This window comes from Phasianus colchicus, chromosome 3 (assembly GCF_987193195.1).
Source record: "Phasianus colchicus chromosome 3, bPhaCol1.hap1.1, whole genome shotgun sequence".
Taxonomy (NCBI): Eukaryota; Metazoa; Chordata; class Aves; order Galliformes; family Phasianidae; genus Phasianus; species Phasianus colchicus.
Window position 1 is genome coordinate 58,978,935 of NC_143438.1, and position 24,869 is coordinate 59,003,803.

The 24,869-nt window shown below is 35.9% G+C and overlaps 1 protein-coding gene across 13 annotated transcripts in view; it reads left to right on the forward strand.

Annotated features, from left to right (window-relative positions):
- CHD7 (chromodomain helicase DNA binding protein 7) overlaps nucleotides 1–24,869 on the forward strand; it is a 128,012-nt gene that overhangs the window by 80,446 nt on the left and 22,697 nt on the right. For all 13 annotated transcript variants that reach the window (XM_090137628.1, XM_090137631.1, XM_090137627.1 and 10 more), the window contains 11 exons: nucleotides 129–266; nucleotides 1,290–1,355; nucleotides 7,078–7,133; nucleotides 8,286–8,400; nucleotides 10,137–10,220; nucleotides 11,111–11,248; nucleotides 11,345–11,466; nucleotides 11,900–12,143; nucleotides 17,738–17,914; nucleotides 19,122–19,265; nucleotides 21,519–21,774. In XM_090137628.1, the coding sequence (XP_089993754.1) occupies nucleotides 129–266; nucleotides 1,290–1,355; nucleotides 7,078–7,133; nucleotides 8,286–8,400; nucleotides 10,137–10,220; nucleotides 11,111–11,248; nucleotides 11,345–11,466; nucleotides 11,900–12,143; nucleotides 17,738–17,914; nucleotides 19,122–19,265; nucleotides 21,519–21,774 (1,540 nt within the window). The remainder of the gene's footprint in view (nucleotides 1–128; nucleotides 267–1,289; nucleotides 1,356–7,077; nucleotides 7,134–8,285; nucleotides 8,401–10,136; nucleotides 10,221–11,110; nucleotides 11,249–11,344; nucleotides 11,467–11,899; nucleotides 12,144–17,737; nucleotides 17,915–19,121; nucleotides 19,266–21,518; nucleotides 21,775–24,869) is intronic.

The following is a 24,869-nucleotide window of genomic DNA, read 5'->3' on the forward strand; positions in this document are numbered from 1 at the left end:
TGGAAAGGTGGCATTTGGTTCCTATAGTGGCCATCTGTCAAAGTTCTTTGTACACATGGGTTGAGAGGGGCAGATTCTGATTTTTGAATTGCTTTGAGATACAGTTTTAACTTTAACATTCTGTTTAGAAGCGACGCTCCAGCAGGCAGGTGAAGAGGAAGCGTTATACAGAAGACTTGGAGTTCAAGATTTCAGATGAGGAGGCGGATGATGCTGATGCTGCTGGAAGAGACTCTCCTTCAAATACTTCTCAGTCAGAGCAACAGGTCAGATTTGAACGGAATGGAAAGGTGGATGTGACAGCAAAATTCAAGGTTCAAATATGGGCCTTTTTTTCTGAATGATATTAATCCCTGGTTGGCACAGTGTGCCAGAAGGAATTAGCTTTTTACCTTCTTAAAGAATATATTCATTCATGACTTTATTTACAATCTGGTGATATGCATTTTGACACAGTTCTTTGAAATTAGTGGCTTCTACCTCAGGGAAACCTAAAATGGACTGCTAGGAGTCAGAATTTACTTCTCTGAATTCAGTGGTCTGGCTTCTGTGACTTTAATAAACCACTCAAGCTTGTCCCCTGCTGCTAGGCACCATAAGAACCCCTTTATGAAATTACTGCCTTGTAGTACCCAGCAGGGTACACTTTATTCTCTGTGCAATGTAAATGACGGATAAAATAGTTTGAATAAGATGAGGGGTAATAATGTAGGAATGACTGTTGTAACAATCTCATTGTTTTGTAGTGCATTTTCAGAGTACTACTTCACTTAACTAACTGATAACCTATTGGAAAATGTAGATATGTTCTTTGGTATTTCATACGGTGATTTGTTAAGCCTTATGAAATACACTATGTGATCTCCATTGTTAATTGTGTTTTATCAGAAGGGGAATTTTCTAGGCTTGCATGCAGTTATGATACTGGGAATCACATGTAATTTTGATAGCTGTCATGGACATTTACAGAGCCAACCGGAGTTCTTGAATGTTTTCTAATATTTCCATTGTATGGTGCTGAAAGCATGTATAATTTTAGGAGAGGTGAACTCATCTGTGTACTGTCAGCCTTTGTAGGAAAGCTGGAGTTCCATTAGCTCTTAAAAATGTGGTTAAACAAGTATCTATCAATTTTTTATTATGGCATTATATACATTTGAATCTTCTCACTTCTCATGCTGAGAGAAAAAAAACATGTTGGGAAAAAAATATTTGAAGTTTTCTAATGAAGAAAGAATTAAAAATACTATTTACACAGCCATAACTCTTGTGTAATATTTGTGGTGCAGGAATCTGCTGATGCTGAAGGTCCTGTTGTGGAGAAAATCATGAGTAGCCGCTCAGTCAAGAAAAAGGTAAAAAGGGAATTTCTTCCCTCCATAGCTTTAAACAAGCTAAGTATGTTTCTGTTAAGAACCCTAGTAAGTTCTCAAAAAATGCTTGGATATTTCATATTGAAAAATATTTTACTGAATACAGGAGCTTCCCTAAAAATGTCTTTAGAGAACATTAAACTTTCTATTGTGTAGGCATGTGCAAAACATGCTGCTTGTTCAGTGTTCCAGTCTTTTCTTGCATTTCTTCAAATGAGAATTTTGATTTTTGCAAATATATATACCTGAACAGAATCAGTGGTGTCTGTTGCTTCAGAGTTCTGTTTTAGGGGAGTTTGAGGAGTGAGACCTCTCCTACATCCTGGGTTTCTGCCTTATTGTAATAAAAAAAAATCCTAAATTTTTACATCTTTCGACAGTGGGTGTGCTTAGCAGCCCAAGTTTACTTGTGATCTAGGAAGTTATATATAGAGGTGGTCAGAGAGCTTGTTGCTATGCTGAGATAGTGAAAAAAGCATTCTGCTTGGTGAAGTGTGGTTCTCTTTTAATTCTGCCCTGTTGCCAGCTATGTTCTTATTTTGCTGCGGTTTCCCTTAATATACTTTAGAACTTGATTGGCCCTTGCACTTCCAAACTATTATACTTTGAGTAGGAAGTTGACAGAAACTTTTTCCTAAAAAGGCATTATATTTTCCAGACTCTTCTGTGTAATTTTCTCACTCATCTTACAGTTAGAAAGACCTGTCTGATTTAATATAGGTATAAAGCTCATGTTGAACGTAGTTAACCAGAAATAAATGTTTCCCTCAAAGAGTTAATTTTTCAAATCTAATGAGGAGAGTTGGGCTTATCCTTGGACTTGTTTGTTGTGGGTTTTTGTTTTTGATTTGTTTTTATTTTACTGCTACTGTCATAAGATCATTAACAGCTTTATAAACATAAATTCATGCAGTGTCACGACTGGCTTTGGTTGAGTTTGAATCTACGTTTGTATGGCACAAAACCTATAGCTTTAGATATAAATAAATAAAACAACAATAACCCTAGAGTTTTTATCTGAAAAGAAAAAAGTTTTAAAATACAACTTAATAGTAATAAACGTAATAATTAGACGCCCTGATGGTCTACTAGAGAGGAGACAAGAAAGTGATCTTTTCATAAATGTCTTTACATTTGAAGCTGTTTTTCACCAACTATTCGTCTCTTCTTCTTCTCTCCTGCAAATAAAGGTGTGATTACTCATGGGGAGTGTGTATTTTACTGCATTTTGTGGGAAGTGGTTGGTCTGCTGCCTACGTGTCTTTGATTGCAAGCTCTGCTGGAGGCAAGCTCTATTTTGAGCCTGCTCTTTAATGTTTTTTATGGATTGTATTTGCAGGTTTGAGGGGTGTCTCTTGTTTCCTGCTCTTCTTCCCAATGCTCCTCTCTATCCCCAAAAAATGGATTTCAGGATGTTAATATTTAACATCTGAAGTATCCAACTGTGCTTTTATTAAAGGTCTTTTACACTCTTACTAACGTCATCCAAACACTGGTTGTTAGATTACTAATCAAAGTAAAATTGCTGCGATCAGGACCAACACATAAAATAAACATGAGCGAAGGCTTCACTAGGAAACCTTTCAGTGGATTAGGTTGTTACAAAGATGTTTAGTTTGAGTAAAGGACATTAGGTAATGAGTATGCTTTCAAAACAGCATTCTTAATATTATGCTGTTTTTTTCTGAAATATAGGCTTACTCTAGCTTTGGAGTTACTAGATCAGAAACAGAATTATAGCCAAATTTCTTCTGTGAACATTTCAAGTACAACAGACAGTGTTTTTCCCTCTTGTTCTTAACGTGGAATTTTTATTTCTGGTTAATACCCTTGCTGAAAGTGCTAAGTACATCTTCTCTTTGTAAACCCTATCAGGGTTTACAAAGAAAAACTTACACATGCTGCCTACAGTTTGTATGTTTAAGTCTTCCATTTCTGTAATTCATTTCTTAACCAACTTCATCCCCCTTTGAATTTCTTATACTTAGCTTTGAAAAGGCCTGGATTGAACTAAAGGTGCTATTCAGCACAATCACACATATTCAGGAAAGTTCTGTGGAGTTTGCAGGGCACTGTACCCTGTGTATTGCATATCTGAATTTCTCTTTCTGCCTACTAATGCACTATAAAAAATTATATCTGAGAGAACTGTGTACAACTGCTTACGTCTATTCCACAGACTGGTTAGAATAAAATCCAGCTTAGCTGTCTGCTATTTTTCTAGCTCTAGGTGATCTGGGTTTTTTTTGTTTTTTTGTTTTTAATTATTATTTTTTGAAGCTCTGACTTGTCTCTACTCTTCAGTGCCTTACTCAAATAACTTTTGTTCTAGCAGATATTATTGTGTCACTTCTGTGGCAAAGGCAGTGCCAAATAGTATTCACTTGAAGGAAGAGATCATTTATTTCTTCAATTATCTGCGAAGACTGTGGATCAGATCGTCAACTACATCACACCTGGGCAGTGATCACTGAAGAATCCTGCGCTGCCCATATCTGACATGTTATTTTACGTTGTCTTCATAATCACTTTTCTGGGAATTTTGCCTAAATCATAGAATCGTGGAATGGCCTGGGTTGAAAAGGACCACAGCAATCATCTGGTTTCAACCCCCTTGCTAAATGCAGGGTCGCCAACCACCAGACCAGGATGCCCAGAGCCACATCCAGCCTGGCCTTGAATGCCTCCAGGGATGGGGTATCCACAATCTTGTTGGGCAGCCTGTTCCAATACGTCACTACCCTCTGGTTAATGTAAACATGTGTGCTGGGGGTTGAATGGTAACATAGAGTGCATGAGCTTCTACATCATTCATCCTGTACTGATAGACAAATACACTCTACTTGAGTGCTGGAGATTGTAACTTGACTTGAATTTTTTTTTCTTCCAGAAACATGAGTTCCAGAATAAGATTTTTGAAGGATTTCTTTTTTTCTGAAATACTTTTTCTTTAGTTAAATCTTTGATGCACACTCATAGAACATAGAAGTGGTCTATATTATTGTCTGTTAAATAACACAGTAATACATTGTACTCATGAGATGGACAGGATTTATCAAGATTTTCTTCATAAATTATTGTTCTGACATTGGCAGGTGACAGGAAATATACTTGGCTGAAATGCTGTAAAAAGGAGTTAAATTGACTAATTATAATAATACATATATTATATGTGTATAAATTGTATAATTTATATATAAATTATATAATATAATTTATACAAAGGTGTTAAACCACATTGTCTCTGTAAGACTCATACATCTCAAAGTTTTTGATTTAAAACTAATCAAAGACCACAGTGTGCTTAAAAAAATAAAAGGGTAGTATCTTAAGAGTAGAGAAGACTTCTTAAAGAGTAATTGTGTCTCAGGAAGTGAATAGAATTCAAATAGTTGGATCTCCGTTTTTTCTTTTATTCTTCAGTTTTGGCCTCTAATCATGAATACCTTTGTCAAGCATACCTCTTTTTATTTACTTATTTTTAAAAGTTATCGTCTTCAGATTCCTTCTTCTGACAATTTCTTTGTAAGTGACTGAAAGGTTCCTCCCTGATTTTTTTTAAGGGTTAAAGGATAGTTTGTCTCCTTCAGCAAAGGGTTCAAGATCATCAAGAAGTAGCTCCAGGAATAGTTTACCATCTTCCATTTGTCCAGGGATACCTATGTGGAAGCCTGTATCCACGGTCTCTAGAGAGGAACAAAAGCAAACTGTACCAGACATAGACCCTGAAATGATTAAGTCTCTTGATAGCCTGGAAGAGAAGAATTACTACAGAATCATAGAATTACAGAGGTTGGAAGGGACCTCAAGAGATCATCCAGTTCAAACCCCCTGCTAAATAAAGCAGGTTCCCTACAATGGGTTGCACAAGTCGGTGTCCAGATATGTCTTGAGTATCTCTACAGGAGACTTCACAACCTCTCTGGGCAACCTGTTCCAGTGCTCTGTCACCCTTACTGTAAAGAAGTTCTTCTGCATGTTAATGCAGAACTTCCTATGTTCAAGTTTTAGGCCATTACTCCTTGTCCTATCACTGCATACCATCAAAAGGAGCATGGCTTCATCCATTTGTCTCCCACCTCCCTTTAGATATTTATAAAGATTTATCAGATCCCCTCTCAGTCGTCCTTTTTCCAGGCTGAACAGACCCAGATTACTCAGCCTTTCTTCATAAGGGAGACTAGGCCCTGCATCATCTTTGTGGCCCTCTACAAGACTCCTTGCGGGAGATTTCCTGTTGTCTTTGAAATGAGGAGCTGAGAACTGGATGCAGTAGTCTAAATGTGGCCTCATCAGGGCAAAGTAAAAGGGGATGATCACCTCCCTTGACCTGCTGGCCACTCTCATCTTAATGCACCTCAGGATACCATGATACCATTGGCCTTCATGGCCACAAGAACAGTGCGCTGCTGGCTCGTGGCCAACCTGTTGTCCAACCAGGACCCCCAGATCCTTCTCTTCAGAGCTTCTCTTCAGAAGGTCATCCCCGAACCTGTATTGATGTATACTCCATAAACCAGAGACTAGGAATGATTTAACTTTTTCTTTAGAACAGAGTTTGATGCAGCTGCTGGTGTTGCTTTTTTAATTGGTGCTGGTTGAAAGATTGAAAGATTCTAACTCATTCTCTAGCTTTAGAGTAATCTTTTTACTTTTTTTTTTTTTTAATCAGTATGAATATATAGATATAAAATGGAGGACATTGATTTATACAGGGGTCAATGTTTTCGTCTGTTTTGTGCTACATACAATATTGCAGATGTTGCTGTTGCTGGTGTTGTTGTCCCTGATGAAGTACGTAAAAGAAAATCCTCTTTGCTTTAAAGCAGTTCCAAAGTTCATTAGCAAACATACCGTTAATGTTGTGACATAAACTGAATTCTAAACGTGTGCCTGGTGCACTGTCCTTAGTTTGTCCTATGGCAAGGTTCAGGAGTAATACTTTGTTGAATTACATGCCATATGTTATGCAATACTTTGGCACTAGGGATGAGTTAAAGGTAGTCTGAACCCTTAGCACTGAATGCCCTTGGTTTTTCTGGTTTATATCACAACTTTAACCTTGCTTTAAATGTAGTTTTTGGGTGTTAATTTAATTTGGCTGCTCTGTATGTGAGACATCTTGCCTGAGTGAATTTAATTGCACCATTGAGTAAAACTAAAGCCATGAACACTGATGCACTAAAATTCTAGCAGAGGTATAAGGTTTAGTTTTATATGGCTTCTTGTTTGGAGTTATTAACTATATGGTGGAATAAACCCCTTTTAAAACTCTTTTTTAAAACATTACAAAACCCACAATGTAGAGTTGCCATGAGCCAGCCAAAAATAATACATATGGCATTCAGGAGTGCAGTTGCTAATTGGCTGCTGCCTGAGAAAATGGTACACTTGGCTTCTACTTAACACTGTGGGTTTGGCAGTAAGCCAGATTTGGGGTGAGGTTGTGAATGAAGCTGCATGTGGTTAGGGAGGAGTTCAAATGATTCATGTCTTGGAAGTTGTAGTAAGCAGTGCAGTATGTACTTGGGTAAGCTGCTGGAGGAAACTCCTTACTCGTGTCCTCCCCCCACCTACACCTTCCTGCCCCTCCGCTCGTCTCTGCCACTCTGTACATAGGTACCATATTCTGCATTTCTGTTACCAATAAATAAATCAGCTTGCTCAGTCCTTCAATTCATATTTCAACAATGCTTTTTTATAGATGGAGAATGGAGAGGAGGTAGAAATAGAGGAATTCTATGTGAAGTACAAAAACTTGTAAGTAACCCATTACCAGTTTGGTTCATATCTTTTAAGTTCTCTTAATCTCACATAATGATTATATTATAGCTTTTGCCTACAATGCTATCCAACTTTAAATCAACTTTAAATATTACTAATGTTTAACCCAGACCAGTGGCATCTAAGGGAGGAAGTACTTTGCATTGGTGGTAGCAGGCCTGATGTCTCCTTAATTTGTTTTCTCTCCAAAATGAGATACATAGGTCAAATTGCTCTGCTATTAAACTTTAATTTAAGGTCCAATTATACATGCAGATTTATGAGCACGCACACTTATCTCTATAGATCTAGCTTCCATAGAGTTTTAATCTAATGTGCCTGTAGACTAATCAAAAATAACCCGTAAAATTGCCTCAGAAACAACATTTGTGTTCAACAAAGTGACTTGGTATCATAACAAGGAGATTCCAGAATTCCAGCAGGTAGCTGCTGGGTGTGGTAGGGATGAGAAGAGTACAGTGTTTTACTTCTGTGCTCTGAAACTGCAGTGCCATCAGTATTTAATATAGAATATTTCACAGCTGGATAAGTTCATTTTTCTTCAAGAAAAATAGCATATCTTGTTTAATTTTACCAACTTTTTGACACAAAAGTCAGAAATTCACTTGAAGTGAGTTTCTTGCTGCTAGTTGCAGATAGTTGACTTCACTTTAAATATCTACCACCTGTTTGCACTATATTGATTATTGTATGATATTTAATAGCCTAACAATGCTTTCTTTAGTGCTATTACTTTGGCATATTTTTTATAGTGTCTTACACTCTTTGTCTGTCAAAAGTTATACAGCTAAATGTATGATGTGGGAATAGTCATTTTAGGAGAGATGCTGTTTCTTAGTTGAAACTGTGTGTGTTCTTAAAGATGAAATATTACAGAATTGCACTTACAGTGGTTTTTCTTTTTGTTTTATAAATGCTGAAACTTCAGTGACTAGCATGCAATTACTAATTATAGTGCTGTTCCCAAAAATGTAGTGTATATGTTTATATCTTCTGTGGTGAGGATGTTAGTGTCCAGTTTCCCAAGTATAGCACTGCATTGTGCTGAAAAGTTCAATTGCACTGGTGGGGGATGTTGGAGTATGCAATACAGCGCAGGTTTGAGTAAGATTTTGTTTTGTCTTCTAGTTCTTACCTTCATTGTCAGTGGGCATCTGTGGAAGAGCTGGACAAAGACAAGAGAATTCAGCAGAAGATTAAGCGGTTTAAGGCAAAACAGGGCCAGAACAAATTCCTTTCAGAAGTATGATGATTTTTTATTTCCTTTAGATGATTAAGGAATGTTTTAATGAATTATTTTTCTGTATACAAGCAGAAGACTTGACAACTGTAATATATCAGCATTTATTCTGATGTAAGATATAACCACGAGTGATCCAAGTCATGCATGCTTATGAAATTCAAGTGATCCGTTCTGACTTGATACTTTTTACTATATATTTGTTGCTTAAAGTAAATGCTTAGTTGTTCATCTTGTAAGCTTAACTCTTACTGAATCAGTACAAGGTCTTTCTTGTCAAGAGCTGATTATGCCAGAAAAATGCATCACATTTTTCTCTGTTACGGACGCTGCTCACTAGGGATTCTAAGCTTTTTATCATCAATTTAATTTCACTTAGAGCCATAAGCAATAATGTGGCAGGGGTCCTGTCAATAAACGACCAAATCTGCTGGTTTGTTTCTGAAAGCTTACCTTTCAGTAATACACCATTTTTTTTTTGCTTGTTTGTTTTTGTTTTTTTTTAGGGGAAAAAACAGCTTTATTATGGTACCCTATTTATTTATTTGTATTTATTGTTACTATATAGTTTAAAGTGAACAAAATCTGTTAGAAATGGAAAACTTTCATAAAGTCACCACAGGTTTTGATTAAGTGTTCCTGGTTGATATATTCTTATAAAGTTTGCAGGAATTTAGGGGAGGAGGAATTGATATGATATGCTTTTAGGGCAGAATACAGGGCATCTATCAACACTATGTCAGAACATCCAAGGAATGCTTTGAGATTATTATAAAATGCAGTGGCAACTATGAGGAATTAAAAGCATCGTATAATGCTAATGCCTGAGCAACTAAATTAAGTAGACTCTCAAGACTCCAGATATTTTTTTTAAGAAGTCAATAAATACATGAACACTTTAAAAAAATAAAAAATAAAAAATCAATACAATATATTGAGCAACATAATTGTGAGACTTAACATCTTTTTTTAAGTGTAGAAGCCTTCAATTTCTTTTTTGTAAACTATTTTTTTAAATGTTTCCAAATGTGTCACAAATAAGTACTTATTTATAAGTACTTGGAATCTGTTTTGTTTCTGTTTTATTTGCCTAGCTATGAAAATGAGCATAGTTTTTACTCCTTTTGTCTGGTTTTTCCATTGGAGGGGATCTTAAAAGCATAGAATGAAACATAGTTCTTCTGTACTGTAGTCAACTCCATAAGTTCTGGAAGGGATAAGAGAATATAACAAAATGAGATTTTTGGACACTATGTACATACATGCCATGCTTTTTCTGTTTTTGAAATGATCTTGAAACCTTATAAAGCAGTTAGATGATTTCTGTAGATAAAATAATCCAAAGGCACTTATTGTACAAGGCTCTAATTTCTTTATTGCAAGCTGTAGTTTTCAAGAATGCTAAATGCATTGCATGCCATAAGCCTTTTCGATTGCTCATTAGTGAATTGTAATTTCACACTTCATTTAAAATATTCTTAAACATTCTCTCACAGTAAAAGGTTTCACACAGTAATTAAGAGGCCCAGTTAACAAAGTCTGAGAAGTCTGATTCCCTCACGGGGAATGATCTTGCTGAATTGTAGCATTTCAATTAACATGTTGAAGTTTGCCAAATATAAATTCTGTGTCACCGTGACCCAAAATATTATTGCCTGGTGAAATATATAATAATTTCTCCTCTCAGGAAGGACTAATAAAGATATCTTGTATATTTTTCTGCTTGTCTCCTTGGACAGATTGATGATGAGCTTTTTAATCCAGATTATGTGGAAATCGATAGAATCCTGGATTTTTCACGTAGCACAGATGATAATGGGGAGGTAAATAGAACTTTTAATGTACTTGTGGTCATATGGATGTTCTGTTTAGAGTGTATTCTTTATAAATTTGAATATATAAACAATTCTGAAGCTACCTGGGTATTTCTGCAGAAAATGTGAAAGCATTTGAAAAAACATTAGGTAATGTAGCATTTTCCCTAGAATAAAGGAGTTTAAGTGGGAAATCAAACTTCTGTGTTACTTGTATTTAAAAACAAAACTACCCAACGCACTCCAGAGCCAACAAACAAGAAGAGGGGAGGGAAAACCAGCCCTGATTTGTAGCTAGTAATATGATGTCCATGCAAGCAATACAGAATTGAAATGAAAATTGCAACAGCCCTGCCAAAATGGGTGTTAAACAATGTCTAAACAATAATGACATTGGTAGGTGTTGCAGAAGAGGTCCTGAATTTACTGTTTCTTACTTTATATGACCTATTCTACAGAACAAGATTGCTTTCTTTTCCAGGAGATTCCTTTTTGATCCTGAGAGAATATAAAGCTTCAGTGACAGTGTCAGTGTCTTTATACTGGTGATCTGTGAATGGTTGGCTTTTTGAAAATGTAACAGGTGGAAAACCAGTATTGTTTTACTTTAAAATGTTAGTTTAGTGCAAGTGATGTCAAATGAAGTGTTAGGTTCACCACCAAAAGGAATGTAAATTCCCTCCATTCTAATATGACTTTGTTAACTTGTTAAGGTATCAACCTGCTGTTTGCTTATCCTCTGGGCTGGTTCAGATATTTAGATCTTGAAACACTTTTTGAATTTTATCTAGCTTGCAGATCTCCTGTTTACTTAAAAAAAAAAAAAAAAAAAAAAAGAAAGTTGTTTCACTTCTATTGTTTTATATTGTGATCTAATCTTTTTTTTTATCTTGACAAAGCCTGTAACGCATTATCTGGTGAAGTGGTGTTCGCTACCTTATGAAGACAGCACTTGGGAGCTCAAGCAAGACATCGACCAAGCTAAGATCGAAGAATTTGAGAAACTGATGTCTAGAGAGCCTGAAATGGAGCGTGTGGTAAGAATTGGCTGCGTATAGAGGGTTTTATTTGAAAATAGTAAAGTAATGTGGTCTTTCAGAAACCACTAATGGGATTTGCTGTATTTGAAACAGGAGCGACCTCCTGCCGATGACTGGAAGAAATCGGAGAGTTCCAGGGAGTATAAAAACAATAACAAACTCAGGGAATACCAGTTGGAGGGAGTAAACTGGCTTCTTTTCAATTGGTACAACACGTACGTAAAACACTGCTTACTACTGAATCTTACTTTGGAAAAGCTTTTCTAGTTTATATGCAATTATAACCTTTTAAAGTACCCTTCTAAAGTGAGATTTTAGAATTATTTACATCTTTCATTTTTCACTGCAGAATCGTATATGAACTACTTACGGAGATGTAACATAGCATTACATAAAACGCAAATATTTTGGATAGGTTCCTGTGGCATTCATGTATACCCACAGTGCCTCTCCCTAGCTTGGGAGGTACCTGTTTAATGCTTCACAAATTATAGTATTTATTTATATCTAAAAAGATTGTGGTGTGCTTTCAATGTAAGTTTGTCATTTTAGAAATGTTTTGTTCACTTTAGTTACTTATGTAACTAATTTTTTTTTTTTATGTTTTATGTTTTAATGTAAGACTATGGTTTTGTTTGTTATTTTCAGGCGAAACTGCATTTTAGCAGATGAAATGGGGTTGGGAAAGACTATCCAGTCCATTACGTTTCTCTATGAGATATATTTGAAAGGAATCCATGGTCCTTTCTTGGTTATTGCACCATTGTCCACAATTCCCAACTGGGAAAGGGAGTTCCGCACCTGGACAGAGTTGAATGTGGTTGTGTATCATGGGAGTCAAGCAAGCCGGCGGACCATTCAGTTGTATGAAATGTATTTCAAAGATCCACAGGTAAGAACTCCTTGTGCAGTTATCCTGGGTTTTGTTTGTTTCTTTTGGTTGACTTTGTTGTTGTTTTTTTAGTATATGCTTTACTGTTGCTGATTAATCTTAGGTTACAAACATCAATTAGGTTTTTTGGTTCTGTGTAGTACTAAATCTGGTGTAGTAGGCTTCAGTTAATAATAATATATATGTGTGTGAAGAGACATTATTTCAGTAGCAGCCAGGAGATTGTTTGGAAATAGAATAGGACTAAGAGTTACTGGGATAGAGAATTCAGGTTTTATTTTTTATTGTTACATGCAAGGGTTTTATTGTTTCGTACTCCTGAGAAAAACTGGCAGAAAAGATTCTTAATGGAGAAACTGCTTTAACTGAACTAAGCTTAAAAGTCCATGTGTGCCAATGATTCCAGGAGAAGACCAGCATGCAGAGATTAAGCTTGTTGATGTTTGTTTATCAAATTTTATAAGTCAGATGTATTTTGAATCTCTGTTACTACATTCCTGTTGAATAGTTCTTATGATATAAGGAGAACAAATTAAAAAGGGAGGGTGAAAACAGAAAATTATTTGAAAAACTAAAGCTATGAAGAACAGCAGTTCTCTACATTTAAACACGTGGCTTTGCTCAGCGTAAGTAAAAAGGATTGGAGGAAAAATAGTGTGTGTTCATGGAATCTTATTGCAAAACAAGTCTTCTCACTTAAGAAGAAAAAAAAAGTGGAAGCTCAACCCTATTTGAAATATTGTGGGGTATTATTTCCAACAGAACTTAAAAAGTGATAGTGGTGAATTCATATATTTAGATTTTCTGTAAAGCATTTGATTTTATGCCATGGGATATTTTGATTAATAAACTAGAATGATATAAAGTCAATATGGCACACATTAACTGGATTTAAAACTGGCTGACTGATATTTTTCATTGTAACTGTAAATGAGAAATTATTTGCATTTCGAGTGTAGTTCAGGGATTGGCTCTTGTCCATGAGCTATGTAACACTTATAACAATGATCTGAAAGAAAACATAAAATCATTACTGAAGAAGTTTTCAAATGACACAAAGATGGCGAGAGTGGTAAATAATTAAGGCAGTTAAAGGATACAGAGTAAGCTGTGTTACTGGATTCAAATTAACAATATTCAGAATAGCTAAATATAGGGCTATCTATGGTCTGAGAATAGAGCTCATTCTTACAGTAGGGAGAGCTCTGTCCTGAGGAGAGTGTAAGACAAATGCACATCCTTTATTGTTTTGACACAGAACCAGTTAAACATGAGTTCTTACTGTGAGGCAGAACTTAAAAGGGCAAGTGAAAAGTATGTGGGAGGAAAGAAATCTTTATTAAGAGTAAAAATCTTACAACGTTCTTCTGTTTGCTCTTAGTGTAGTGTGTATTCCTGTTCTGCCTAGCTCTATTGTCTTTTCCTCAATAAGTGTTGAGAAACTGAAATCGTTATAGTAAAACTATGAGGATCGTTGCAAGATAGTTTTTACTTGGCTCCTCTGAGGTCTGTTTTCAATTTTGAAGACAATAACTGTGGCACAACTTGACATGCCATCAGGGCAAACAGGTACTTAAGTCTAGTGGAGAAGCACTGTAAATCATAAGAGCTAGAAGTTGGATCAGTTTGGCTTAGGAAATAACTGTTCTTTCAGCAGTTTATCAGAGAAAGTTCCAAATCAAAATCAGATACACTGCTGTAACAGATGATTAATTTCAATAGCAATTGCTGCCCTGACGTTGAGAATAATCACCCTTATCTTCTTACCTAGGTGTATTATATACAAGTAAATTGAAATTAATTATTTTGTATTTTATCTGTCTAAAAATATTTCATAGCAAAGATTTGATATTTTATATCATTTTTAATTTGTTTTTTATAATTATAGCTGTCTCTATTATGCCAAAATGTTTTCCATATTGCAGTTACTCTTCTTGCAGTGACCATGGGTGGTCATTTGATCCCATATCAAATACAATGGCAAAGCACTCATGGCACAGAGAAATGAATGTGTTTCTGCTACCTTTGCTCTGTTAACTGATTTAAGTTGAGAGTCAAACAGTTGCCATCGTTGGGGATGAGGCAGAAACAAACTCTTCCTTTTGGTGGCAGTTAGCTTAGATGTATCATGAAATAATACTCTGTGTTCTATTCTCTGTAAGACTCCATCAGCTGTGAAATGCATGGCAGAAACTGAATTATGAGGGGAGAAGTGTCTCTGCATCCTGACAAAAGGAATCCACATGAAGTGCTTAGTCTGGCATCCTCTAAGGCACTACCAGTGGGCATTTGATGGGGGATGGGGAGAGAGAGAAGGCGGGCAGGCTTTGGCAGTATCATTTCTGGTCCTTTTGCCAAATGCGTCAACTCAAAGATGTCAGACATCGACATCTTTGGCTTTTTAGGTCTTAATGTGAAAAGAGGCCTCTCAAGCTGAGCAAATTTTCAAAAAGACAGCTGAATGTTTTGAAAATCTGAATGGCTTTGAAGGACAGTAATAAAAACCTGCATGCATGAGAAGCCCCTACCCATCTGCAGTAGTTTGGATTTCAGAATCAGCACCAGTAACAAGTCAAGATGTTGTGAAAACTAGAGAGTATTTGATAACAAATTTTTTCTGTGGTGTGATTTTGATGCTAAGAATATCATGTGACGAGAAATAGTTCCTTAATATCCCTTCCTGCTTTATTGTTTGTGACATTTATGGAGAGAAGCCTATTCTGATATTCTTGAGCAGTAAAAGTGACAGGTCCTACCAGAGACCTTCCTTTATTGGAATACCAAAAAAAGGAAATGCTATTCTGTGGAATCCTACCTCTGAAAGTTTTGTTGTAGGTTTAGGAAAACTATGTATGCCAAAAAGTTAAGGGCAGAGCCCTGCAGTAGAGTTTGAGGTGTGTTTGAGAGAATTTTGCTTTGCAGTGTAATGAGGGCTAAGAAGAAAAGCACTTGGCTCATTTGTAGAGACAGGATACCATGTCTGTGGTTGATTTTAACTGAAATAATGCTACTGATGTTCAGAACTTTTTCTAGCTTATTGATTTATTCTTTTTGGACTTTGCGGGTGTTTATTTAACAGTATTTTCTTGCCTGCATTATTTTCTTCCTTGCTGAGCTACTACAGAGCTATGGTTAGCAGACAGCAGTGTAAGGTGATATTTCACTTATAGGTACTCTGTCTTTTACCAGAGATGTCAAAGTGTGCTTTACAGAATGAGTGAGACTTTTTTCCAGATGCCTCACTGCTATAATTAGTAAATATGCATGTTCCTCACATCTGTTCTTCAGTTCATCAACATGGAGTCTGAGGTTAGTGAGAAAAGTCCATGTTAATCTTTTAGTCCCTTCTGGTGGAATGTCATCTTTTTAGTAGTTGTGTTCTTACACACAGCCACTGATCCTTCTCAGTTTGTGTCCTCTAAGAGGTAATACAACCTAAGTGTAACCCATCTTTTAGAATCACATCTACTTGTTGCGCTTCTGGGCTGCCTCTGTCGTTTTAGTTAATTCTAGAATTTTTCGTGCAGAACAGGAAACTATTTCCTGTTAGGAGAACCGGCTTCAAGTGGAATATGTTCTCTGAGTAAATTGATGAGAAATTCCTCTGTTTCTGTCATCAGAGAACTTCATTTGGATGCCACACTGAAACAGGGTAAACTGACTTCCTCGTTGTCTAAGAAGTCCCGTCCCTGGAGGTATTCAAGGCCAGATTAGATGGGGCCCTGGGCAGCCTGGTGTAGCATTAGGTGGGAAGGTTGGTGGCCCTGCATGTGGCAGGGGGGTTGGAGATTCATGATCCTTGAGGTCCCTTCCAACCCTGGCCATTCTGTGATTTTGTGAAGTCACCTGTGAAAAAGCTGTAGGTCACTTGCCTGATAATTTCTGCTTCAAAGTTTCTCAAATGTGACAACAATAGCATTACATGAAAGTATGGGAAAAGAATCCTAAGTCCTCAAGGCCCCAAACTGTAAAATTTACCTTCAAAAGCTCTTACAGTTCCTATTTAATTGACTCTTATAATCACTCACTCCAATACAGCATTTTGCTGTCTCATTGAGCTCTAAATATGTAATTGGGGTCCCTCTTATTGCTTTAGGTAGGATGATTTTTGTAGTGCACTGTTTGCCAGTCATGAGGATGCCTATGGCAGTCTTTCCTGCTACTGGAAAGAATCTCATAGGCTGCATTTTCATATCTTTTGCAGTTATATTTGGTTCTTGAAAAGATCACAGTGTTTCACTTCTCTGTCTTTCTAAGTTGTCTACTTGCTGTATCTTCATCTGCTGTTTGTTAGATTACAACTGTTTATCCCTTGAGAAGGTAAATATTTCCAGAATATGCCATGCAAAAGCACTGTTGAACAGATAATTTCTTCCTCTGAGGTACTCTTGATATGCATATGCAGATATATTGCTGAGTTCAAGATACCGGGTTTCCAGTCCTTTCAAAGAGTCTGAAGCCAATTCTGATCACCGCAGCTTGCAGAGGATCATATACAGGTCACTTACAGGAGGATTTGGACTTGCACGTATTTAAAAGGAAAGATGGCCATCTCACTGTAAAATATCTGTCTGTCTTGAAATTTACTGGATGTACAACCTACAACATACTCAGTTTTCAAAGCAGGATGGGCTTTGAACTTGTATGATGCCAGTCTTTTCAGAAACAGGTGTTCTGTGCAGACCATGTGTCACTCGAGATATCTGGTTATGTATTTATTTGAACAAGATTAGAAAGAAATATGACACAATATCAGTACAGTGTTCATTTTGTGATCTCTTCTGAAGATTGTTCAGGGTTTTTCTGAAACATAATAGTCGCCCTAATAAGCCTTTAACTAACAATAATTAGTGAAGATGATGTCAGGCATCAGATAAATCATAATGTTGAACTTTTCTTAAAACAAGTTCTCAAAAGTATTGAGGAAATGTTTTTAAGCTCAGCATTTTTCTTCTTTTCAAAGCTGCTTGCTGTAATTGTAGGTGAAACTTGATGTCCATCAGAAAAATAAACAAAAACAACTGTTGAGAGCAACATGATCAGGACAACAAATCTTTAATATACTTCAGGGTTATTTGTACTGTTTGGGAGAATTGTGATGTATTTCCTTGATTTAAACAAAAAAGAGAATTCTCTTGACAAAGACTGCAAAACTTATTTTGAGTATTGCAGGGATACATTATTGCTTGCTCATTCAGATTGTAGCTGAAATACTTGCAATCATGTAATCATCACACAGCCTTCCAGCCGCTCTGTAGCATTGCTTGAGGTTGTTCTGGCCCAAGTGCAGAACCAGGCACTTGCTCTGTAAGAACTTCATCCCATTGGTCTTAGCTGTATAATGAATATGCATTGATTCTGTGAGCCTTTTTGCAGGAAAAACAACATAGCGAGCTTGATACCAGTAGTAAACTTAGACATTTGCCCTCCTTCAGTGAGTCAGCAATAATGATTTCATTTGCTTAAAATAATTTACCCATTGTACTGTTCTGGGTTTTCTTTACATAGTGAATTCTGAAGATGAAACAAATTTACTTTCTTTCTTTGACAGTCAGTTTATGTCAGTTTATTCTAACGTTTGCTGTTCTTTTTAGGGTCGTGTGATAAAAGGGTCCTACAAGTTCCATGCTATTATCACAACATTTGAAATGATTTTGACTGACTGCCCCGAGCTTCGAAACATTCCATGGCGTTGTGTTGTAATCGATGAGGCCCACAGGCTGAAAAACAGGAATTGTAAGCTTTTGGAGGGACTCAAGATGATGGATCTGGTAAGTGTGTGCATCTTTTAAAGTAAATAAATAAATCTGCATTTTCTGTATTTTCATTAGTCCCAGTTTGCAGTTTCACCACGAAGTAAAAGTATTGCTTCTTAAGTAAAAGTATTAAATGTTAAGTAAAATAAGAGAGTGCATCTTGAGAATCTTTAAATTACCTGGAAGCACATACATACATTGGATTTTGGTATGCTGATGTTTCATCAGGCTTTTCATTAATTTAAACCTGTAGTTATGTGTATTATTTTAAATGAATTGACACTTTTTTTTCTTCCCCTTCTCTCTTTTCATGTGACTGACTTCTATAATCACTTGTACTTCATTTTCTCTTCTTTACCTTGACATTTATTTAGAAGTATAATGTGGACTGCTGACTAAATACATCCGTGAGAGTTAAATTAATCTGAATTAAATCAGCTCACATGTTAATTTGTTGTGTGACCATAAGGAACTGCTTTCAGGTTAGCTATGGAAGGGAGTAAAAGGAAGGGAAATGTGAGTTGGTTTCTGATATTTTCATAAACATTTATGCACATTATATGGGTGAAATATATAATACTAAGCATAGAAAGAACAATGAGAAGATGAATTTCAAGCTATTTATTATTTTATTGGTCAGAAGATTCTTTAAAACTGTAATATGAATGTAGTCAAGATAAGTTAATACCTGGAATTAAAAAAACGGTAAAAATAAACATTATCTTACACAAGCACTGGTGACCTATAGATTGCTTTCAGATTGTTTCCCTCATTGTTAAATAATATTTTTCTTGAAGTAGTCCTGAAGCTTTATGAAAGAAAGTTACTAAAAATATTGTATAGAATTTATTTTTATCATAGTTACCACTAAAGAGAAGCTGAGCTTACAGTTATGGCTATAGATGGAGAACAGGACTTCTCACTTCAGTTCTTTCTCAGCTACTAAATTCATGTTTGGTCTTGGGCTCATTGCTTAACCTCTCTGAGTACCTCCACTAAAGCAGCATGAAACTTCTCCTTTCATCTCTGTCAGTTTCATACTCTGCTTTGTGAGCACCTCAAGAGGTGAAGTATTTTTCTGGGCTGAAGGAAGACCAAAACACTAGTTTATAAATGTCTGAAAAATAATTATACGTAAGTTGAGGCAAAAAGAAAAAATATATTTATGAGGAAAAGAATGGATTTAAATGGATTTCTAGGCAACTCTGTCTTAATCTTTCAGGAGCATAAAGTGCTGCTTACTGGAACTCCTTTGCAAAATACAGTAGAAGAGCTATTTAGCTTGCTTCACTTTTTGGAACCAGGTCGCTTCCCATCTGAAACCACGTTCATGCAAGAATTTGGGGATCTGAAAACTGAAGAACAGGTAGACTGCCCCTTACATACTTCTCTATTTAGATTTTGTTAATTTAATCATTCCATTGTATCTGAACTTTATTGCTTGTTTTTACAGGTAATACCTGTTTTCTTCTTAGTGACTACAATGGACTTATCCTTATTTTTGCTTTGTTGAAATTCATTTTGAGTTCTTTTTGCTTTTGATCAGAATTCACTTTAACTTGTGACTGTTTTTGCTGCTTTGACAATTGATCATACAGAAATGAGTTCTCTTCTTTGACTGTCAGTATCAGAGTAAAGGGATTGTAATTTCTGTGGAGAGGATATCTGTGAGTTTTATCAATGACTTCAGTGCAAACAAACACATTTGAAATCTAGTTTTCAAGAAGCAACCAAACAGAGGGAGATGCTTTCTTGACCAACTCAAGAACTCAGATTTCTCAAGCTGACCAGTAAAAGAAATGCATAATTCAAAGCAAAATAAAAAACCCTTAATGCAACATGTTTTAGATCTCAAATGTAAATGATGGTCATATACAAAACTTCTTTTCATTAATGTATGAAAGTGTTTTTAAAAGTAAATAGGTAACAGTTAAACTACTGTAAAATTACTCATAGGACTTAGCTGAGGCAAGACATCTTAATTTAGGCACCTTAGTGTGGCTCTTTGCACCTTGTGGTAATCCAACTTCATGACTACGTGCATTTTTGTGTACAACTTTGTCTTGGTTCTGTCTGAAAACTCCCCAGTTTCTTGAGTTTCTGACTTTTGAGTGCTTGAAGTGGTTAACTTTCTTTGAGATTATCTCTATTATAGGTAATTGTCTAAATTTAAAACAAACCAAAAAAAAACCCAATTCTTTCCCAGCCCCTTACCGTCTGGACAATCACTGCGTGTCCTGCGGGAATCATAAGGGTATGTTTCCACAGATTGTGCAGGCAGTTGCATGTCAGTCAGCCTGGACTCTGACCTGATTGGAAGTGAGCCAACTGTGATCCAGAAGCCATGTACTCCTGTTAATATAGTGTTTGAGCTGGAGTTAATATATCCTAACTCTCAACATAGCTTCTGTCTGGCCAGCTCAAAATGTCAGCGGAGCAAAACTGGAAATTTTTGATGTTGTAAGTGAAAATATAACTAAAATAATGCCATGAGTCATCAGCAGATTTGGAACCTGGATTGCTTGGGCAACGAGTTTTGGAAGAAGTGTTGTCTTTGTGAATACATCACTTCTGAAATATGATTTTTCTTTCAAATGGTGGAAGAGATATTAGCAGTTTAGGTTTTCTCCTTCATTCCTTGCAGTCCTATTCCATGTAATTTTTTCATTTTTCATCTCTCTGGGCTAACTTATCTCTTTTCTCTTGAAGTTGAACTATTACTATAGGAATGATGTGAATTCAGGAGAAAGCTGCTTTTGTTCTTGTTTCTGTTACACAGCACCCTAGTAGGAGACGATGATCAATTTCAGGGCAAATTGTTAGCTCTTCAGCTCGGAGCTGATTTGTAGTTTGATGAGAGATGGAACTTTTAAAAACAACCTTAATGCCAACTCGTTATATATGTATGGAGTATGCTTGAGTTTTTGTGTAAAAGTCATCATAAAGACTTGACCAAACTCAGCAAACCTTATAGAAGGAAAATGGACACTTTCCCTCTGCTTCATAAAGTGTATGTTGCCAAACCTGGAGACAAAAAAAATAAAATAGCATTTAAAAAAAAAAATTACAGAAATATGAAATACTCATTTTGAGAAAAGGCCTAAGTTGTTTTCTGCTTTGGCAAATGTCAAAAGAAAGTAAAGTACATCTAAGAAATGTCTAAAAGTAAAAAGAATTAGGAGCAGATATTTGAAGGGAAAAATAGTATAATTCACTGTATTTAGTGGTTAGAAGTTACTCTAAAGCTTGTTCTTACAGTCAGATTTGCTTATATAGCTGAGCTGTGCCTAGGTAGGGTTAGCTCTGCACAATTGGTGTGCAGTACTGATGTTGTCTAGAGGGATGGTTCTAATGGAGATCATTTAATGACATGCACTAAACAGAAGTAGTGAGCACTAAAAATTGACTTCGGAAATTTATGTCACGGTGTTAACAAGGAAATTTTAGTTTCTAGGTCCTTGAGGAAAGACTTAAATGCTGTCTACTTGTGATCTGAGTTTAAAAAAAAAATAAATAAAAAATAAGAGGGGGACTTCAGAATTAAGAAAACATTAGAAATAGAAAAAATAAATAAGTGAAGACTTAGAGCTTTGATTGTTGTTTATTTAATGTCTGCTAGGTGCAGAAACTGCAAGCTATTTTGAAGCCGATGATGCTGAGACGTCTCAAGGAGGATGTGGAAAAGAACCTGGCCCCCAAAGAGGAAACCATCATTGAAGTTGAGCTGACAAATATTCAGAAGAAATACTATCGTGCTATTCTTGAGAAGAATTTTGCGTTTCTCTCGAAGGGTGGAGGTCAGGCAAATGTACCTAATCTTTTAAACACTATGATGGAACTAAGAAAATGCTGCAATCATCCGTACCTTATTAATGGTAAGTCACATCATATTCTTTTCAAGAAGTATTTTTAAGACTGCTCAGTGTGTCAAAAATTCTGTTCTAGTTTTTTCAGAGGGATAGTTGTTAATTTTTCTTTCCATAAAATTAGTATGCTGAAAGCAGCGAAAGTGACTGAGTGAATATACTGTGTAATTTTATTTATGAATTTTTAAATTAGAATAGTGACATAACCTTTTAGGTTCTCTTGTGTTTAGAAATGTGCTAGTCAGAACAGCATTGCTTTTGAAAACATCTGCACTGCTTTTTTCAAGGCTTGCTAGTCCTGTCAAAGTTGGTGTTAGTATCATGTTAGTATTAGAGTTTTTTCCTTTTGTTCTTTTTACAAAGAATACTTCAGTTATCATGTGGGTTCTTGGATGCTGCTGTAAAAATGACAATTTTTTTTCTTCACAGTTGGTTAGCTACTACTTATTTTCTTCCACGGGGTACAATGAGAGAGTACTAAACATTTCTGAATAAAAGTAGTGGGTCAAGAAATGACTGAGATGTGCTTTTATAGACATGTGTAGTCAGTTCATTTTTGTAATTTAATTGGACTGGAAAAAGATCTATATGAATGCCATATTAGATTTTAACAGTGAAGACTCTGTTTCATTATGATGCTATTGGTTTTCGATCAGAATTATCTATGGCAAACACTAGGTGATGAACCAGCTCTCTGAAGTATGCTGAACTGTATGTGTTGGTCATATCAAATCTTCCCTTTGAAGATGTAATATAAGCTTCAGTACATAGTTGCATGCTACTAGTTCCTTGTTTTCCATCACCTCTTTGTTACTGTGTATGATTTATGCTGTCACTGGTTTCATGCTAGTTACGAGTTTCATGGTGAAAGACTGTTTTATCATGAGCCATATGTGATTGCAGTTTTTATTGTGTGACTTCCATATTGCAGTGCTTTTTTTTTTTTACATTTTTTGTTATGCTTAAACTAATTCACCAAATGACATCTAATTATATTTCATCTGCAAGTAATTATTCCAAAGGCACGATATAGAGTTACTCCAAGGTACCTGAAGTCAACCGTGCTGGTGGGCTGCTCAATTTCTAAATTCAGATTCATTCAGAACATACAATTAAATTAGTTTTGTGGCTCTGTTAGAATTTGTTTGTTAGTTCTTTGCTTCTAAGTTAATCTATTGCATAAGTGGGTTTACCAGAAAACGGTTCAGAATGTTCAGGTTATGAGTTTCTAAACTCAATGCCATTTATGTTCCTTGGTTTTCGGTTCATTTTAACCTAGTGATTGTTTTTCCTTGTCTCATGTAATGAGGAATAAAGTGAATGTTTTTCTCCTATTTTGTTTTGTGAAATAAAATTAATGAGTAGCATTTGCATCATTGCTTATAACAGTTTTTTTTTTTTCTTCTGCCATGTCTCGTATCATTTAACTTATATTAAAAATTGCTTAAATTCAGGTAGCTGTATGGAAAATTTCAAGTATTTTTGAATGACTATTTTTTTTAACCCTAATAAAGGGAGGTGGAGATGTTTCTTGAGCTTTTTCCTTTTTGACATTTTTGTGACTTCTGAACATTTGGACTTGTTTTTAGTGGGATGCAGCAAAACAGCAGGTGCTGTTAAGATTTGATGCAAGGGAGAAATAATTAAATCCCAACTATTATTAGTGTGAAGGATGGAACTAAGCAACTAAGTTCTTTTAATTCCAGGAGAGAAAATACTCTTATGTCCTGTAGTTGTCTGAGCCCTCGGTTTTATCTTGTTGATCAGTAATTAACATCTTTGTATTTACAGTGATGACACAAGTTTATTTCTGACAAGAAGCCTTGTAGTGGCATAATGTTCAGTGGTATTTTTCTGAAGAGTAGCAAGCTCTGGAGACTTAAGGCTTTTATGAAGAGGTCTTGGAATCCTTCTCATTTTCTTCTACATTTAAAGTTTTGTAAACAAGCACAGCGTATGTGTATTTGTATGTATAGACCAAGTAGAAGATTGTTTTGTTTCACGTAGAACTAACTAAGTGTTCTAGGTAATCTTCAGTTAAGAGACATAGAAGTTTGTATCATGGAAGTAGTATGATAGGAGTTGAATGTGATGATTCTTCGTTTCTTGAACAGTAGATTAGTTTTGTAGTGCTGAAAGGAGAATGGCTGTCTACTGGAACTGTCCTTGAGCAGACTTGAAGAAGAAACTGCTGCATTTTGTGTATTCTCCAGCCAAGATGGGCAAAGCATTGTCCTATTGGTTTTCTCAGAGCTGAACTCCTTGTTTTCTGCTTAGCAACCACTCAAGTATTTATGCATCATACTTTCTCTGACTCCAAGAAACAACAGCAGGGGAGTGCCTCTATACTTGCACATGCTACACAGTATGCTGGTAAACACTGCAAAGGTTTCTTTCTCTGTTCCTTATGCTCTCTTGAGCCCAAGGAGTCTCTCTTAACTAGAAGATTTCCTGCTATCAGAAAAACAGATGTTCAGACTTCTTTTCATTCACTAATAAAAATCAAGAAGAAAAGAAGTGTTAGAGGCATACAAGACACTACTTCAAGTAGTGTAACAGGTACTGTTACCTGTTACTTAGGTAACAGGTACTGCACGTTCATCACTTAGTTGCAATTGAAATAGGAGTGAAAAGGAAAAGGCTTATGAGTTTTAGCTAGGATAGGATGGTTGGACTAGCAGATTTCAGAGATCGTGGTCTGTTATGGAAGTGAATCTTGCTGGGACAAAATGCTGATACTGAAAATTCATCATTTGTGAAGTTTGTTGGTAGGTTTGTTGTAGTGTGGTTGGCCTAGTTGGTTTGCTTTTGAAGATACTGAGTTTGCATACTGTATACAAGCTACTTGACAGCCTATTATATTCTGAAATTGACCAAGCTCAGTATGGAATCTGAGATTACTGCCTTAATTTCTCCCATTTGGCAAAATGGGTGCTAATTTAAAGAAGGATGGCTTGAAGGTTTGTCTAATTCTATTTTCATGTGGGTTTGTTTTTCTTATGTGCAAACTATTAGGATCAGTAATACTTGAAGCATAGGGAATTCTTGTTGTAAAAGTACCTTTAGGTGAAAGCACTGAATTTTGTGAAAGTGAGCAGTGCAAG